The sequence below is a fragment of the Pleurodeles waltl genome, chromosome 4_2, assembly GCF_031143425.1.
Source record: "Pleurodeles waltl isolate 20211129_DDA chromosome 4_2, aPleWal1.hap1.20221129, whole genome shotgun sequence".
In the NCBI taxonomy this organism is placed as follows: Eukaryota; Metazoa; Chordata; class Amphibia; order Caudata; family Salamandridae; genus Pleurodeles; species Pleurodeles waltl.
Genome location: NC_090443.1, coordinates 839,256,252 through 839,275,148, shown reverse-complemented (window position 1 = coordinate 839,275,148; position 18,897 = coordinate 839,256,252). Strand labels below are relative to the sequence as shown.

Below are 18,897 nucleotides of genomic sequence, written 5' to 3'. Positions count from 1 at the left end.
GTAGTAACTAAGAGTTGTCTTTTGGCTTTAATGTAGCATGTTTGGATGCATCTTACTATACATCTTACTAATCCTTGTTTTCAAATGGGGTTACCAGTATGAGGTTTTTGAAAGGCTACAAACAGCTGTTTAGTTTTTCTGAATGGTTTTGTTCTTTCTATATAGTACATTTGTGCTCTTTTAATTTCTAATGTATGTAGAGCTCTTCCTGCCACAGAATCTGGCAGTGGGAAGAAGACTGGCAGTTCCACTGTTTGATTGATATGAAAAGGTGATACTACTTTTGGAAGAAATGTGGGGTTAGTTTGTAGTACAACTTTATGTTTTTGTACTTGTATGAACGGTTCTTCAATAGTGAAAGCTTGAATTTCACTGACTCTTCGCAATGATGTAATTGCGACTAGGAAGGCAACCTTCCATGTTAAGAATTGCGTTTGACATGAGTGCATAGGTTCAAATGGTGGGCCCATAAGTCGCATAAGCACTATGTTTAAATTCCAAGAAGGAACTGGAGGTGTCCTGGGTGGAATGATGCGTTTTAAGCCTTCCATGAAGGCTTTAATAACAGGAACTCTAAATAAAGAGCTGTGCTGTATATTTTGTAAATATGCTGCAATTGCAGTAAGATGTATTTTTATGGAAGAGAATGCTAAATCTTGTATTGATGCTGTAAGAGGGGCAATCTGTTTAGATTGACAGTAATATACAAATCTTTTCCATTTGTTAGCATAGCACTGTCTAGTAGTGGGTTTTCTTGTTTAATCACATCCATACATACTGATGGTAGTTATAAATACCCAAACTCCATGACCTCAGGAGCCAAATCGCCAGATTGAGTGTGTTGGGATTTGGGAGTCTGATCTGCCCTTTGTTTTGTGTCAACAGGTCTGGTCTGTTTGGGAGTTTGGAGTGTGGTACTACTGATAGGTCTAATAATGTTGTGTACCACGGTTGACTGGCCCACGTTGGTGCTATGAGTATCATATTGAGTGTGTTTTGACGCAATTTGTTGACTACAAATGGAATGAGTGGGAGAGGGGGAAAAGCGTAAGCAAATATCCCTGACCAATTGATCCATAGAGCATGGAGCATTGGCCTTGGATAGGGGATGTGGGTGTCTGGATGCAAAGTTTTGGCATTTTGCGTTTTCGCTTGTGGCGAACAGATCTAGGTTTGGTGTTCCCCATTGTTGAAAGTATTTTTGAAGTACTTGAGGGTGAATCTCCCACTCGTGTGTTTGTTGATGATTTCTGCTAAGAACATCTGCGAGTTGGTTTTGTATCCCTGGAATTTATTGTGCTACCAGGTGAATTTGGTTGTGTATTGCCCATTTCCAAATTTTTTAAGCTAGGAGGGGGAGATGGGACGAATGTGTCCCTCCTTGCTTGTTTAGGTAATACATGGTGGTCATGTTGTTTGTTTTGATTAGGACATTCTTCTGAGTGACAAGAGGCTGAAAAGCTCTGAGAGCTAGGAAGACAGCTAATAGTAAAGTGATTTATGTGTAGCCATTTGTGTTGGGCATCCCATTGTCATGATTGTTGGGGTGAGCTCCCCAGCCAATCATTGATGCATCTGTTGTAATTATGGTCTGAGGCACAGGGTCTTGAATTGGCCCCCCCTTTGTTTAATTCCACCACTGAAGGGACATGTATGTTTGGCGGTCTATCAACACTAGAACTTGAAGTTGACCGTGTGCCTGTGACCATTGTTGTGCAAGGCACTGTTGTAAGGGTTGCATGTTTAGTCAAGCATATGGCAATACATGATGCCATCATCCCTAACATTTTCATGACAAATCTGACAGTGTACTGTTGACCTGTCTGTATCTGTGCAATTATATTTTTGAATGCTTGTATTCTTTGCGTATTTGGACTTGCTAGCGCTTTTTGAGTATTTAGTACTGCACCTAAATACTGTTGTATTTGCGACTTATTGTAATTTATTGAGAACCCTAGCGTATGCAGGTTTTGTATTACGTAATGTGCATGGTTTTGACATTGCGTATGAGTGTTTGATTTTATTAGCCAATCATCTAGATATGGAAAGGCATGTATATGTTGTCTTCTTAGATAGGCTGCGACTTCCTGCTAGGCATTTTGTGAATACCCTTGGAGCTGCTGTTATTCCAAAGGGTAACACTTTGAACTGATAGTGCTTTCCTTGAATGACAAACCTGAGATATTTTCTGTGCGCCAGATGGATGGGTATATGGAAATACGCATCCTTGAGGTCTAATGTTGCCATGAAATCTTGTTTTTGAAGTAGTGGGATAACATCCTGGAGAGTTACCATGTGAAAGTGTTCTGACAGGATGTAAAGGTTGAGGGTCCTGAGATCTAATATTGGTCTTATGGTGCCATCCTTTTTGGGAATCAGGAAGTATAGTGAGTAAACTCCTGTCCACACTTGATTTTGCAGCACAGGTTCTATTGCTTGTTTGAGTAACAGAGACTTGACTTTTTCCTGTAACAGACTGATGTGTTCTGTGGATAATTTGTGTGGTTTTGGTGGAATGATTGGGGGAGTTTGTATCAATTCTAGGCAATAACCATTGCGGATAATTGATAGTACCCAATTGTCTATGGTAATGTTTTGCCAATTGGTGTGGAACTTTTGTAGTCTTCCTCCCACAGGAGAGGTGTGGAGTGAAACAAGTCACTGTTTAGTGTGCTGTGAGGTTTGTTTAGATGTTTGATATTTCCCTCTACTTCGGGGATTCTGTACTCTATATATGCCCTTAAAACCACCTTGTTGGTATTGAGGTTGATAGACAGGGTTTGCCTGTGATGTGGATGCCTCTGCTGTTTGAGCTCTAAATCCACCTCTAAAGTGAGGTTTCGGAAAGGATCCCCTGTATGGTGTGGTGTATAGTGCACCCATAGCTTTAGCGGTGTCTGAATCCTTACGCAATTTTTCAATTGCAGTGTCCACTTCTGGGCCAAAAAGTAGTTTTTGGTTGAACGGCATATTCAACACCGCCTGTTGGATTTCAGGTTTGAAACCTGAGGACCTGAGCCATGCATGCCTCCTTATTGTCACAGCAGCGTTGAAACTCCTGGCAGCTGTGTCTGCTGCGTCTAGGGCAGACCTAATCTGATTATTAGTGATGGCTTGCCCTTCCTCCACTATCTGCTGTGCCCTTTTTTGATGTTCCTTGGGGAGATGCTGAATTATGTCTTGCATCTCATCCCAATGGGCCCTGTCGTATCTAGCCAACAGCGCCTGTGAGTTGGCTATCCTCCATTGATTGGCTGCCTGGGATGCAACTCTCTTCCCTGTACCATCAAATTTCCTACTCTCTTTGTCTGGTGGGGGTGCATCACCTGATGACTGTGAGTTTGCCCTCTTTCTGGCAGCGCTTACTACTACTGAGTCTGGAGGGAGTTGCTGAGTTATGTAGACAGGATCAGAGGAAGGTGGCTTGTATTTCTTCTCTATCCTGGGAGTAATTATCCATGCTTTAACTGGGTCGCTAAATATTTGTTCAGCGTGTTTTAGCATGCCGGGGAGCATAGGAAGCGACTGGTATGTTGAATGTGTGGAGGAGAGTGTTTTAAACAAAAAATCATCCTCCAGCAGTTCAGTGTGCATGGTGACACTATGGAATGCTGCAGTCCTAGCTAAAACTTGATTGTACCCTGTACTATCCTCAGGTGGTGAAGGCTTAGAGGGATAGCAGTCTGGGTCGTTGTCGGGAATGGGATCTGGATCATAAAGATCCCATGGGTCTACATTGTCTTTGCTGCGAGTCAAACGAATGTGATGATGACTGCATTGGTGGAGGACTGGTAGGAGGAGAGATATGCAGGTGTGGAGAGTGAGGAGGAGAAAATTGAGGAGGTGGTGGTGGTCTCTCCTTTGGCTTTGGCACTTTAGCTGGAGGCTGTGTAATGTCAAATTCCTCCTGAAAGGCTAATTTCCTCTTAGGTTTTAGAGGAGGTGCTGTTAGGATTCTGCCGGTTTCTTTGTGGATATGAATCCTGCCTTGCCTTTTGTCCATTGCTTCAAGTATTGGCTGTACTTGGGAGTCCTCTTCAGAGGTTTTGTGGCTTTCTTTGAGTGTCTTAGAAAGTCCATGCTCCTCGGTGTAACCTGCTCTTTTCGGCTCCAAAGCTGTTTTTTTCAGTTTCGAAAAAGATGGTGTAGTGGATGTTTTTGGCTCCGAAAGGGATTTCCGAAATTTCTACCCCGAAGAGCAGTGTTTGCTCGAGTCAGAGAAGGAGCCGTTCCTCGACTCCAATAGTTTTGGAGGAGTGGACTTTTTCGGTGCTGAACTGGCAGTTTGGTCACCGGATGTCTTCTTTCGGGTCGAGCCATGGCCTTCCGGCATTGGCGTACCCAAGGCTTTATATTTTGTTCTTTGTGATGGTACAGGGGCTGGCGTACTCACGTGTTGTCCTGCTGTGACCGGTCTGTCTTCCTCAGATTCCTGATTGGAGTCGGAACCTCGAACGGAGACTGCTGTCTGCATGATCTCTTCCTCTTCGACGTCGAGATGTTCGGAGCTTTTGGACGCCATCTCGAGCCTTCGTGCTCTTCTATCTCGAAGTGTCTTTTTTGATCGGAAGGATCGGCAAGCCTCGCAATTTTCTTCCAGATGATCTGGGGAAAGGCAAAGATTACAGACGAGGTGCTGGTCTGTATAAGGGGATATGGCGTAGCACCGAGGACAGAATCAGAATGGAGTCCGACCCATGAGGCTTCCACGCGGTCCGCCTGACCAGGCTGGGCGCGTGCGCCCCGAAGGGCGAGTCGAGATGTCTTTTCGGACGGTACCAAAGTGTCAATAGAAGATATAACCCGATCGATATAATACCGACGGAAAAAAAAGCGTTTTGAAAGTTTTCCGAATCGAACTATCGGAGCGAAAGGAAACACGTCCGAACCCGATGGCGGAAAGAAAACAATCTAACATGGAGTCGATGCCCATACTCAATGGAGCCGAAGAGCAGGAGTCACTCGTTCCTGTGACTGATAAACACTTCTTCGAAGAAAAACAACTTGTAACACTCCGAGCCCAACACTAGATGGTAGAAGTATATGCACAGCATATGTAACTGCAGCTACACATGCCATCAAACATATATATATATATCTAGAGAGATACAGTTATCCCGCATGACTCTCACAGCAGCAAAAATAATTAAAAAATAAATAAAGTGTTCTGATTGACTAAGGGCTTCTTTTCCTGTTGATCGTCCTAACCTGCAGGAACGAAACAGTCGTGTAGGAGCTCAAATTCTCACTCCCTGGCCCAACCTCAAGGAAAATGCTTTAACCACCATCAGAGGACCAGGGGACACTGTTCTGTGTCCTGAAAGTTCTAAAAAAATAAGATATAAGAGGGAAGGGTGGGGGTATACTGACCTACCCCCCTGTACAGAGATTTTGAAATAGAGGCTGGTCTCTCACCACTTGGAAACCTCATTACGTGGGCAAGCACTACTATGTACAGCCTTCCCCCTGTAGAGAGGTCTTCATGGAGATGCCATTCTCTCAACAAACCCTACTACACACAGACAACTATCACCCTGTTGAGAGGCCTTCATGGAGTAGCCAATCCTCCAATAAACACTACTATGCACAGCAATCGATCAGTAACAAGGTCTTTGCGGAGAGGCAAGTATTCACCAAACTCTCCCATGCACAGTCTGTGTTCTGTGTGCAGCCCACTTTCTCCAGATACCTACACCCCACTAGGTAGGACGCCTATACTACATACAGCCAGTGGTTTTTGTGATGCTCATCAGAAACAAACCCCCTCTCTCCACATAGTCAAGCTTCCTTATGTAGCTAGGGTACTACTACACATTCAGGTATGGTAGTAATGTTGTAAAGTCACTGAATAAAAAGAAACAAAGGTTGATGTAACCTTTGCTGGTTTCAATGTGTGTGTGTGGGGACACAGACACACCCTTCTCCCCCGCCCCAAACTGCCACATGTGTACAACACCCACTGCAGGGAGTAGAGAAGGGACATGTTTTAGTACTTTATGGTCCAAGGACCTAAGTTAATAAAATACATTCTTCCCACTGAATGAGGGAGCTTTTTGCTCTAGTCGACCATTTCAGGTGTGCAGACATGAAGGCTCTGATTAGTTGATCTCTACTTTGCAAAATATTTTGATTTTATGATATTACAAGACACAGAGCTCCTAGGTCCCTGGGCCGATGCCTGGGCCTACAGGGCTAAAAGGAGCTGTGGCTCGATTACCCCATAACCTGCTTATCGCAGCAGACGGGGAGCCGCCGTAGAGGCCTGCCGGCTCACCGAACTACCTGCTGGGAGGGAATCTGACAGCTCTGGCACCCGTGGCCATAACCAGCAAAGTGGCCCTGTGGCCCTGCAAGGAAGGTTGGGCTGCGGGGCACTACAGGTAGCATCCCGCTTTCCCTCGTGGCTGACTGCATCCATCCCAGCACTAACATCCCAGAACCTCCCTCGGGCCCTGAACACGCTGGCTGTCACCCCAGTTCTCCCCCAAACTGACTGAGGCCAAGACCCCAATGCAGCCGCTGGGGGGCCCCTAGGACGACTTTGGGACCGAGGACCTCCGCTGATGGCCCTCTCCAACAGCCCCGGTCCCATAGCAGCAACCTTTCCTCTGCCTGGGAGACCGCATGGACTGCAGAGGGGCAGCCTGCGCCCTCATGTTGCATCTAGTGTTTCAACCCCATCTACCCTGCCATTTGGGCCTGGCAGTATCTACATTGCTGTAGTGCACCAAATGTCATAGAGGCCCCACTTTGTCCCCCTTCCCCATCAATACAAGAGAACCAGTGAGTGTCACCTTCTGCGTCTGGATGGGCCAACGCCAGGTGGGGGTGGGGGGGGGAGACCCGTGGTTCACGCAATCAACAGCGCCAGTGCAGCTGGGAAGCCTCTATAAACTAGGTCAGCCAGTTTATTCTTCTGGAACCATTAACAGCTCCATACAACCTGCACGGCTATGTCCGCCGGTAAATCTTCAGGTAAATCCACTCAGCAGCTGCTTTTCTCTGAAGCTATTTCCCAGCCACAGACTATGGGGCCTTCTCCCCTGCTCCTAACGGTTCAGGCCCCAGTGATGCCTTGGTAGGCACATGCCCAGACTCTACCATGGAGCGCATACTACAGGAAACTATCACAGTGGGGCGTCATCTAGAAGTCATGGACTCTAAGATCCACAGATCCAAATTGATCAGGGCGGACAAGCCGGATTTCAGGACAGAGTGACAGAGTTTAACCACCTCCTCACACAAGTTGAGGGCAGACTTGATGATATGCCGTGTGGGAGCCTCCATGTTACGGCGTTTTTTATGCCACAGTTTCCTCTTTTTTTTCGGTTGTCAACAAAACGTACATAAGGACAGTGCCCAATTTCTTAGTGATAATTAGGGGCACACCTTCTGATACTCAGGCTTTCAACTAATTTGTTATTCTATTGATCGCGTTAGCTTTTGCTGCAGCGCACCTAGTTGTTGTCCTTATTCTTTCTTTGTTATTTTTTCTTTCTTTCGCTCGCTCATTTGGTTTATTCTTTACAGACTGGGCCCTTTTGGACCCCATGATAGCATTATCTGGTACTACGGATACACCATAGGACCTATTTCCATGAAACAGCAAGCCTCATATTGTAACGACAGGAGTGCCAGCCATAATTTTTGGCAATACTGATCATAACCAGTGGGTAGGTGGACTATGAGTCTTTTTCTTCCTACCTTCCCTTCACTCTCACCATTTGTTTCTGTTCACCTCAGCTTTAAATAGTTCCACATTACATATATGTCTCCTTGGGTTTCTCCCCTAGATACAAAGTTACACCTAAGGGGCGACAGAAGCCTATTTGGAACAAATCTTTTTACATACTTGAATCTATGAGGTAATGACTATCTTTATAATTGCTACCTTTCTCTAATTTTGTCTCACGAACACTGTTTGTCCCACTCGTCGATCACCATGCATGCATTTAGTTTGTCTTTGCCATCAGTTAGAAGAAGAAGGTTTATTTTGCATGCTTCTCGTTTCTCACATGGCAACTTTTTTCACCTACACATATAAGGATTACATAGTGGTTCTTCCTTTTTTCTCACGTGCACAGTATCTTCTACAAAATAGCATGTCCAATCTCCTTATTGGTCTAACAATGGGGTATCGCTTTTGTCAAACTGTCCGCGCACATTGAAGGGTTTTGTCCCTCGTGCTAAAATCTGCTTCCTTATGACTGATCTTCACACGTTCACCTACCATCTTTTTTACCTATATGTTGGTAACCTTATGTATAAGAATTGCCATTTGTTTATGTTTCAGCCTTGAAAAAGTCCATGAGGACGAAACACGTGTTGGCTGTTTTCTGATCTCTCACATGCTTTATTTCACATAAAGACACGTTCACCATTGGAATACCGTGTCTTCTTTTGCAATATCATGGATTAAAATATCTTTTGCAACTCTACTCATCTTGGACTGCATATTTATTATACAGATTTCGAGTGCCCTGGTCCTTTGTTCTTTTTCAATTTGTACCTCACAGCACAAGACATAGGTGGTCCCTATGCGGGTTCCGCTTGTGTATTCTGTGTACTTTTGAAACCCTTGGTGGTTGGGTTTCCTTGACCAGGTTGGCACCGTGCCCGAATATACGCTAAGCGACTTTGAACTTGATTGGTTACAGATGTGCGACAATAGCATTAACCACTTCCTTTCTAAAAAACGTTTACTAATTGATGATATGCCAGACAGCCACCAGGAACAACAGCTTCTCCGGAACAAACTCACAGATCTCAAAGATAGGAGCCGGAGGGACAATGTCCACTTCTTTGGAATACCAGAACGGAAGGGGGGCACGAACACCAGGTCTTTCCTCAGGGACTTACTCCCCGGCCTCACAGGCCTCGTCTTCTCCCCCACACTGGAATTCCAACAGGCCCATAAGATCGGACCCCTCCACAAAGACACTTCAGGGAAACCACACCCCATCATAGCGTGCGTTCTTAGGCACGAACAAGTGTGCCAATTGCTAACTGCTGCACGCGTTCACAGCTCCTACACATGAAGGACATGAAATACCCGTAGCAGTGGATTTTTCCTGAAAAACCAACGAGAAGGAGAAAGCATTCCTGGCCCTTCGACCCCACTTGCAGAATCTGGATGTTAAGTTTTGCCTGTTTGAGCCTGCCCGCATGTGGATAGCGAAAGATTGCAGGTCCAGGGATTTCTACGACCTGAACAAACTGAAACTATATTTGGAGGTCCTCACTGTCTAGCCTATGGATCATATCCCCACTGTCCGGAATAAGGCCGTGCGCAGTCCAGGTCTCGCCCGAAACTCTGCTGTGCGGCTCTGCAGCGCCTTCTACGCACCACTTGTCATCCCCTCTTGCTCCAAAGGTGGCCATCAGCGTCGTCTGCAATGTGGCAAAGCTCATAGAGCTGCAGGTTCAGGACATTGGTGGACAAGATGCACTTATCAGTGCTATTCCATGAAGGGACTACAATTCCCATGTTTTTAGAGGCAGCAGCCATCTTGGGGTGTGGCAGGCCTATAAAGCCCAGCCACACCCAAGCACGTTGCTCACTATTTTGAAGACTTTGATGCAGCCAGACCTCGTGGGGGTTCCTCTGAAGAAGAGCAGAGTTCCTGAATGGCAGAGTGGCATCCAACCGAAGTATCCTTGTTTCCATGGTGCTTATAAAAACGAGTAGGTTGTACTCGTAGTGGTAAGGCCTTGATGAATCCAATTTTGGAGGAAGTTGTTATTTCCAAAGGTAAAGCGCCCCTTAGCACAAAGAGCAAAGGTGTTTCAGTTCACAGATGTAAAGCGCTCTAGGCACAGCAATTCAAGCGCTTTCATTCACAGATGTAAAGCGCTCTAGGCACGGAAATTCAAGCGCTTCAGTTAACAGATGTAAAGCGCTCTTGGCACGGCAATTCAATTGCTTCAGTTCACAGAGGTAAAAGGCTCTTGGCACGGCAATTCAAGCGCTTCAGTTCACAGATGCAAAGCTCTCTTGGCACGGCAATTTTAGCGCTTCAGTTCACAGAGGTAAAGCGCTCTTGGCACTGCAATTCAAGCGATTCAGTTCACAGAGGCAAATCGCTCTTGGCATGGCAATTCAAGCGCTTCAGTTCACAGAGGTAAAGCGCTCTTGGCACGGCAATTCAAGTGCTTCAGTTCACAGGTGCAAAGCGCTCTTGGCACGGCAATTCAAGCGCTTCAGTTCACAGAGGTAAAGCGATCTTGGCACGGCAATTCAAGTGCTTCAGTTCACAGAGGTAAACCGCTCTTGGCACGACAATTCAAGCGCTTCAGTTCACAGATGTAAAGCGCTCATAGCAAGGCAATTCAAGCGCTTCAGTCCACAGGTTTAAAGCACTCTTGGCATGACAATCAAAGCGCTTCGATTCACAGGAGTAAAAGGTTCTTGGCACATAAATCAAAGAGATTCAGGCCACTTGAGTAAAAGCGCTTCCTGGTATTATTAAGTAAAGCGCTTCAAGTTCAAGGAGTAGAAACTTTTTGGCCTTTATTGTTGTGAATGTGAAAGTATTTCTGGAGATAAGCAAATCATAGTTTTCATAGTTGTTTGAAAAGCTTAAGATGTGAAAAGCATATTTAATTCTGTGAGATTTTCTAAGTCATGATCAAAGGTTTATGTTGTGAATGCATAGATGTTAAAGGATTGATATTCTGAGTAGAATCATAGTCCAAAGTTCTTGCCATCTCTTGATTCTGAGGTCATAGTTTACTCTTGTTCCATGTTTCAAAGAAGGGGCTTTGCCCTCATTTCAAAAGGGGTCTCCATCTGTTATTTCTGAGACGCATTTAGTCAAGAGTCTATTGATGAGTTACATTTCTATGAATGAGTTAATGCATATTTGTTCTAACCTTTACTTTTCAGATCTCTCCCTGCTGCTCCCTACCCTAAATCCCTTCCCCCGACTGGCTTCATCATAACTCTGTGCTATAATAGCTTTCTGAGTTGGTGATACCAGAAGGTGGGTCTTTTGTTCAGCGGCATGTAGATCCTGAGGAAAGGACACTGTGACACCCACTGATATACTGGTGGCTTCCTCAAATGCAGACACCTCCTCCTCCCAAATTGCCACCAACGACCGCCGGATCACCCCAATATCACAGAAAAGGGGAAGGACCTTTGAACGCCCAAAGTCTCCGAATGGCAGGGATAATGCTCTTCAGGCAGTGATGGCCCTCACTCAGGAACAATGCAGAGACAAGTTGAGCTTCCCATTGAAACTCCTACCTCCTGCAGACTGAGTCCCCAGGGCCTACTGGGGGCATCACAGAACTTACCTGAGAGCCTTTAGGGCACTTGCACAACGGACGGCTAAGTATCTCACCTGCACCTTCCTGCTATTGTTGTAAATGTTTTATTGCATGGTTCCTTATGCTCTTGTTTTCCTTTACGGCTTGTTTGTAGCTAACCTGTTAATGACTAATGACTACTGTACTATTGTATAATGGTTAAACACTGAAGTACCAGATATACTGTATGTTTTAATCTGTGTATCACCGGGGGGGGGCCTGCCTGAATCTGGGGTGCCTGGCCCTGTATCCCACCTGACTGAGGGCTGTAATGGGTTAGCGTTCACCACTATCCCTTGAGCTGGAATAAGAGATATGCCAATGCGAAGCACTGACTCGCTATATGATCATACCCCATTTTTCATTTACCATTTCAGATGCCTCGCCCCGCATTTTCCAATTGTCACCCCCCTCCTTTTCCTTTCTTCTTTGTCGCTGCCCTGCCCCCTGCTCTATACTCAAGTCCGAGTTCATCCCAACTCCCTTGCCCATCAGTTCTTGTTAAGGGGTCTCTTGGGGACCACTTGACAACTGACCGGTACTTGTGGTGGTTGTCCGCATCCACCCTCCCTGTGGGGGCGTGTTCCCTAGCCCCGCCTCCTCCTAATAATATTTCATGCCCCAGCCCTTGTGGACATCCAAGGGGCACATGGGGACTCCCCCACCGCTCTATACCCACACCCCGGCCTCGCTCATCCCAGGTCACTGCCAGGTGCAGGCAGAGCATCCCTGGGACTCCACAACAGTGTCACACTATCATCCACTGACTGGCAGAGTGACAGGGGAGTCGGTTTATCACCTCCATGTCCTCAGCCCTTGCAACTCCTTCCCCACGGGGCCTCTGGGGTCCTAGTGTGCTTTATGGCTTGTTTACTTCTTTTTTGGGCCCCACATCTCATCCTGACGAATACAGATATTTGCTCCTCCCTTCCTCCACCACCACCCTCCATATATCTCTGCCCCCAATCAATAATGGCCTGACCCACCTGCGGGAGCTCTACTTGTTGACTTCCCCCAACCCCCGGGTTGTGTCCAAGGCGAATGTTTAGACCTGCAGGTCAACTGTTTTCGCCTCTCACAAGGTCTTCCCCCTCGGTTTACAGCCAGTTTCGGTACACTTCTTTTCCTCTCCTCGATTGGCCCTATCTATATCTCCACCTCCTCTCTTTTTTTTTCTCTTCCTTCGCTCCTTACTCTCTCCTGTTCCCTCTCCCTCTTTCTCTTCTCTCTTGCTGGTCTGTCCTTTTTCTGCGTGACTGAGGGGCTTCTACTCCCCCTTCGATTCCATTTTTCTATTCCTCACACTACTGTCTGATGCCCCTGCTTCCCTCTTGTGACCCATAGCACTTGTCACTGTTCCTCCAATTCCCAGCATGTCAATGTCCACTACAGGTCTGGGAACCACCCTACCATTGAAAATCAGATCATGGAATGTGAATGGCCTCACGCATTATGTCAAACGTATGAAGGTACTGTCCTATCTACAATCCAAAACATCAGGCATTCTCTCACCTGGAATCTTAGAAGTTGCGCCGCGACTGGGTAGGCTGGATGCTCTATAGCAGCAAATACCCCACCGTTAGCAGGGGGTTCGGATTCTGACCCCGTTAGAAAATGTGGGGTGGCAATACTTCTCTGCAGATCTTACAATTCAGAGTCATTAAAACCTGGTCTTATCCAGGAGGCCGCTAAGTCCTTGCCAAACTCAAACTAAATTATCGCACGATATGCGTTGGCTCCATTTATGCCCCTTCGGGCTCCAAATGCCTCTTTTTTTCTTCATCTCAACCGCCTTCTGAATGAGATTGGTGCTTCCCAATACCTCCTGGGTGGGGACTGGAATTTGGTTTGCGATGCTGTACTTTATCGCACAGGTAGGCTAGACATAAGCAACAACACTGACAGAGCGATGCTGAGGGACATCTTATCAGATCTCAGACTGGTGGATCACCGGCGTCTCACACCCGACTGACCAGGAATATACTTTCATATCGCCAGTTCATTGTACCCAATCTAGACTGGACGATTTTTTTACCCACTCACAGAATGATCCTCCTGGTCAGGGAGTCCCAGATCCTGGAGGCTGCTCTGTCAGACCACTCACCTGTCCTCCTTCCACTGGATCTAGGATTTGCCTCGCCAAGCCGTGGCACCTGAACTCTTCACGGCACCGCACACCTCGAGGCAACAACTAATTACGTTCCCACGTCTCTGCCTATCTAGACAACAACAAAGGATAGGTTTCCTCTCCCCAGGTTCTGTGGGTGGCTGCAAAAAGAGATTATACGGGGACAGCTAACGAGAAACGCTACCAATGCCAAAAGGCACTCTCGTCAACGGGTCCTGAAGACCACAATAGCAACATGCACGTGCAAATATACTGCGACTCCCTCCCCTCTCGTACGCAACTGCCTCGTGTGGGTCAAAATGGAACTTAATGCCCGGTACACTTCTCAGGCGGAATACGCACTACAGCAGATGAAGGGACAACATTATGTGCAAGGAGAAAAGGTCGCCTCTTAGCAGCCTACTTACGCCAACAGGAAGTAGCACTGGCTATCCCAGCCATCCCGGTCACAGTCAGCACAACCCTCACTCACCCTCAGGCAATAGCCTGCGACTCTATACACTCCTGAGACAGAGGTGGATTAAGCCTGACTTGCTGCGTTCTTCGAGAACGCCCGAATTCCTAGTCTCACCGATGAGGGTAGAAGACTGTTGGAGGGAGAAATAAGTAAGGATGAGATAATCCAGGCAATCTCCAAACTCCCTTACCATAAGGCCCCGGGTGAAGACTGGTTTCGGCGGAATATTACAAATGGTCGGGAGCGGAAACAGTGAATTCATTGTATTAGGCCTTCCGAGGAGCGGAAAACACAGGTTCCCTGAACCTAATTTCTAATAGAGCATCCATAGTGGTCCTGCTGAAACCCAGGAAAGACCCTCTACTCTGCAGCAGCTACAGACCCATCTCCCTCCTCAACGGAGATATTAAGATTCTGGCAGGGGCCCTTGCAGCTCGCCTTAGAAAAATGATCCCATCCCTCATTCATCATACTGGGGCGGGTTTTGTACCAAGACGGTCCCCCAGAAATCATCTACGAAACCTGGTGCATACTCTTTGGACCACCAAGAACTTGCGGAAAGAAGCCCTGTCCCTCTCCCTGGATACCGAGAAAGTGTTTGACAGGATAGAGTTATGGTACCTCTCTGAGACCCTGCAATGCTTCGAGCTAGGAGATGAGTTTATGAACAAAGTCCGTTGGCTTTACGATTCCCCCATGGCGTAGGTCTACTCTGGGGGATTCCTTTCAGAACCGTTTTCCTTCCAGCGGGGAACCCAACAAGCCTGCCCACTCTCACTATTGCTGTTCCTTTTAGCTGTTGAACCTTTGGCAACTTCGATATGGCAATCACCTCTCATTGCCGGAATAAACATCCCTGCCAGCTGCTCCACAATCTATCCCCAAGGAGGCGATATTCTGCTCACACTTATGGACCTTACCAATTCTCTTATGGCATTGCAATCCTTCTTAACCGAATTTGAGGCACTGGCAGGATACAAAATAAACTGTGACAAAAGCGAGGTGTCTCAAGTAACCACATGTACTGCAACAACAGACCTTCCAATCTTGTGTGAACAGTCATGCCTCAAATACCTGGGGCTCTACGTTGATAGAGGCTGGGACTGAATGTTGACAGACAACCTGGAACCACTGCTTATCCGCACAAAGCGGGACTTTGAGAAGTGGTCCCACCTAGGTTTATCCCTATGGGGAAGGGTGCAGGCGGCCCGCATGGTAACCTTGCCACGCTAAACTGATGTCCTAGGAATGCGACCCCTACAGGTTCCCCTCCCTGTGGTGCAAGCAGTGGACAAATGCATGTGTGCTTTTGTGTGGGGGTCAAAATGCCCATGGCTGTCCAGCGCTAAACTCATAACTTTTCAGGCGTGTGGCGGTCCTACCCTATGTACAGCATTATGCACTGGCCTTTCACCTTTCCCAACTCGTCTATCTGCTCCCTGGGACACCGGAACCGCTGATGTGGGTAACGGCCGAACGCACACTGTTGCGGAGGCCGTAGGGACGCAACCTGCAGTACGGCGCTGGGGATACCAAGATCCGCCCTGCCAAACCAATGATACTGGCCATGATGAAATCTTGATGCCGGCCTCATCGGCTTTTAGGGGTGGCCTGCGGATCCACGATCATGCGCCAATCTGGGGGAATGTCAGCTTGCTAATCAGAGGTTAGACAGCGGACTGCAAGGGTTGGCTCTCAGTGGGCATTAGGCACATTGGTTAATGGGGTTCTTTAGCCCTTTACGGCCCTCCAAGATGAATATGGCCTCCCAAGAAAACAATTGTGGCGATACCTACAGCTCTAGCATTGTTTTAACTGCTGCATGGGTGTTCGCATGTGGACTCTCCAGCTTTCTCCTGTTCTTTTCTACCTTAAGACCTGGGGTACTTACCGGGGAGTAATGTCGGGCATCTACAACCTGATGAATCGCCACTTATTTTCACTACCACTCAACCACCCTTCGAGTGAAATGACAGTCAAGCCTACAGGTGGAAGACTGAGCTGACTTAATAGAGGCATGAGAACATGGTGCACGGGAGGCTAGGATACAATTCTACCTTTTTAAGACCCTACATGATTAGTACTGGACGCCTCAGAAACTTAGGGCTGCAGAACTCCTGTCACCTGCGAACTGCTGGCGTTGCCCTCATCCCCGTTGTGATCTTCTCCACATCCTATGCAATTGACCCTTCATACAACCTTACTGGGACGCAGTGGGGAACACAATGCGAGAAGCCATACCAATACCACCCTCTCTTTCCTGAGCCCTGATCACTCTGCACAATACAGGTGAGATGCAAAATCTCTCACGCCCGTAAACTCGCCTTTTACACACAGCACTGGCCACAGCCAAGTTGTGTATCCTCTGACACTGGCATGCGACCATGCCTCCCACCCATGATGAATGGCTTACGGCAATGTATTTGACAGCCTCCCACAAACGTGTTATATACAGTCTGCAGGACAGGACAGAGGTCTTTATTCAAACCTTGCCCCCTTTCCTTCATAACACAGAGTTGTTGCAGCTAACCTGGCCCCTCCTACACCTTAGCAGGCCCTTCCAGCCCACGCTGTACCTTCCTTCCCTCAAGATCGTACCTACATCCTTTAGGTCATTCATGTATGGCCCCCGCTAACCCAGCCACCTCTCCCTTCTCTTCCCCCATTCATACCCTCTCGTTCGCCCTTCCTTCCTTCTTCTCTACCCTCTTTTCTTCTGTACCTCTTCTCTTCTCTTCCTCCCTCACTTACTTCTTTCCTCTTTCCTTCTCCCTCTGCTCTTTCTTTGATCCTTTTCTCCTTTTCTTTCCTCTTTCCTACTCCCTCTGCTCTTCCTTTGATCCTTTTCTCCTTCGTTGTCTTCTTCGAGCAACCCTCCCATCTCCCCAGCATTGGATGTGTGCACCTTGTTACCACATCATTAAAAGGCCTGCTACTTCAAATAATCTTCGATACTGCAGGTAAGCCTTTTGTTACTATAAAAATGACCACATCAACTCTATCTTAAATCAAATACATCATTCATAATATTGCTAGGATTGTTGTTTTACTTGCTTAACATAATACCACGTCTCCAAGTCCCAATCCTAATCCATTGACAGCATGATAGTGTAATCTAGAACAATGTGAAAAAGCGAAATGAAAATATAACCCATATATTGTGACTACAATTTGTTAAAATGTACTAATTTCTCTTGTGATCCCAACATATCTTTTAAATGGCGATCTAAAAAATGTTTAATTTGCAATCTTACTCTGGCAACTAAATAAAAAACAAAATTATCTCAGTTATTTTTCTTTTGCTAAATGCATCAGAGACGTTTGGTCAACATATGGAAAGTATCTGTCAACTTGGCAAAGTTTACAAAACATCTTCCAATTATCTCCATTGAAATTTGGCTAGACAGAAAATGCGGCAAGGTTGACTAAAGTTGGATAGCATAGGGTTATAGTCAGAATTAAACTGTAAATATTTAGGGGACAGTGCAGATTGTATTAGCTTTGCACATGCAGAAAAGCACTTGTCAAAACCAGTATTTAATAAATGTATTAGTAAGTAGATGAATATTTCAGAATAAGAGCAGGTTAAGCAATTTATTTCAGCGATTTGCACAAAAGGAAGCATCAAATTATCCAAAATACAAATGGGTTCAGTTGAAAACCTCCACATTCAATAGCATTAAAAATATTTAATATTTCATGCACAATAAGGGCACTTTTGTCAGATTGCTAATTCTACCACCATATTTCAAATATCATTACTGAAAAAGAGTTCTCACCATTGTCCCAGAATATAGTTTCTAATCCTAAGATAACGGTCTGGTGTTTTTGCCGGGCGACCTTCAAAGAACCCTGGGATGGCTTGCTTTTCTTCATCCATGATGACATCTCTGTCAATTGTCACTTCCTGATCTGGTGGCTTTAGCTCTTCCTCTTCTTCTTGATTATCTTCCTCTAACTGACAAGAAGGAAGTAAAAGTAGGTCGTGGCCAACCAAGTCCTCTGTTTCCGAGTACAAGACAGCATTTGGTGATTTATCGATGGTACTGTCAGACCCCTGTTGACTCTTTTTATCACATGTCACTGACTGTGTAGTGCAACTTACAGAGCATAAAGACTTTAAAGATTTAACTCCAATAAAGTTCTGGTTTTCTGTACAAAGATCATCCTTTGAAATTGTATATGCAGATGTCCCCCTTTCATCTGTCAGAGCAAGACATTCCTGATTAGTTATTGTAAGATTATCTTCTTGCACAGATAGGTAGGCATGATCACGAAGAGCGATTTCTTTTGATGAAATGGCATGAGTGTACAATCCATCATTATTTGAGGGTTTTCCTGACCATAGTGCATCTGTCTCATCTGTAATGTCCACTTCTTCATCATCTGACATAGTTTCAATTTTAACTGGATTCAGATTGAGATCACCACATCCCATTAACTTTTCAGATATCCATGCAGGCTCTTCTTTAGCTTCTAAAAGGCAGTTGACATTATTGTAATTACTTATCTCCTCTTTCCCAATTTCCTCAGTATTTACCTGCAAGAGTAAATAAATATACAAATATTTAGGAATGTCGTACTTACAGTATCAGATTAACATAATCCGTTACAATCATACTATAAATCAATACTTATGGGTCACTGGATCCACCCCTTTGGCATAGGACAACCAGCCAAATTTAGAGATGAACAACAGGCAGGTAGAAACCTCTATACCTTTAGCTGAACCACAAGTGGAGCGGCTACAATGAAAGCTGATGTCTTGCCGAGAAGGTACCCAGTTTGTTGCACCAGGTTGGCAGAGGGTTTTTGTTTTCATAAAACAAACTCCCAAAATTGGAGTTTATTTATTATAATCAGAAAATACTCAAAAAATACAGAGCGGAAATGCTGGAACTTATGTTTGTGCAGTTGAGTGATTGTTTGAGGTTTTTTTCCCCGAGGACTACTGTGGGCATGGAAAGCAAGAGATGTTCACCTCATCCTAAATGTAACAGAA

At 45.9% G+C, this 18,897-nt stretch overlaps 1 protein-coding gene across 2 annotated transcripts in view; it reads right to left on the bottom strand.

Annotated features, from left to right (window-relative positions):
• MYSM1 (Myb like, SWIRM and MPN domains 1) overlaps positions 1-18,897 on the bottom strand; it is a 328,895-nt gene that overhangs the window by 235,596 nt on the left and 74,402 nt on the right. For both annotated transcript variants that reach the window (XM_069232570.1, XM_069232571.1), the window contains exon 8: positions 17,675-18,435. In XM_069232570.1, the coding sequence (XP_069088671.1) occupies positions 17,675-18,435 (761 nt within the window). The remainder of the gene's footprint in view (positions 1-17,674; positions 18,436-18,897) is intronic.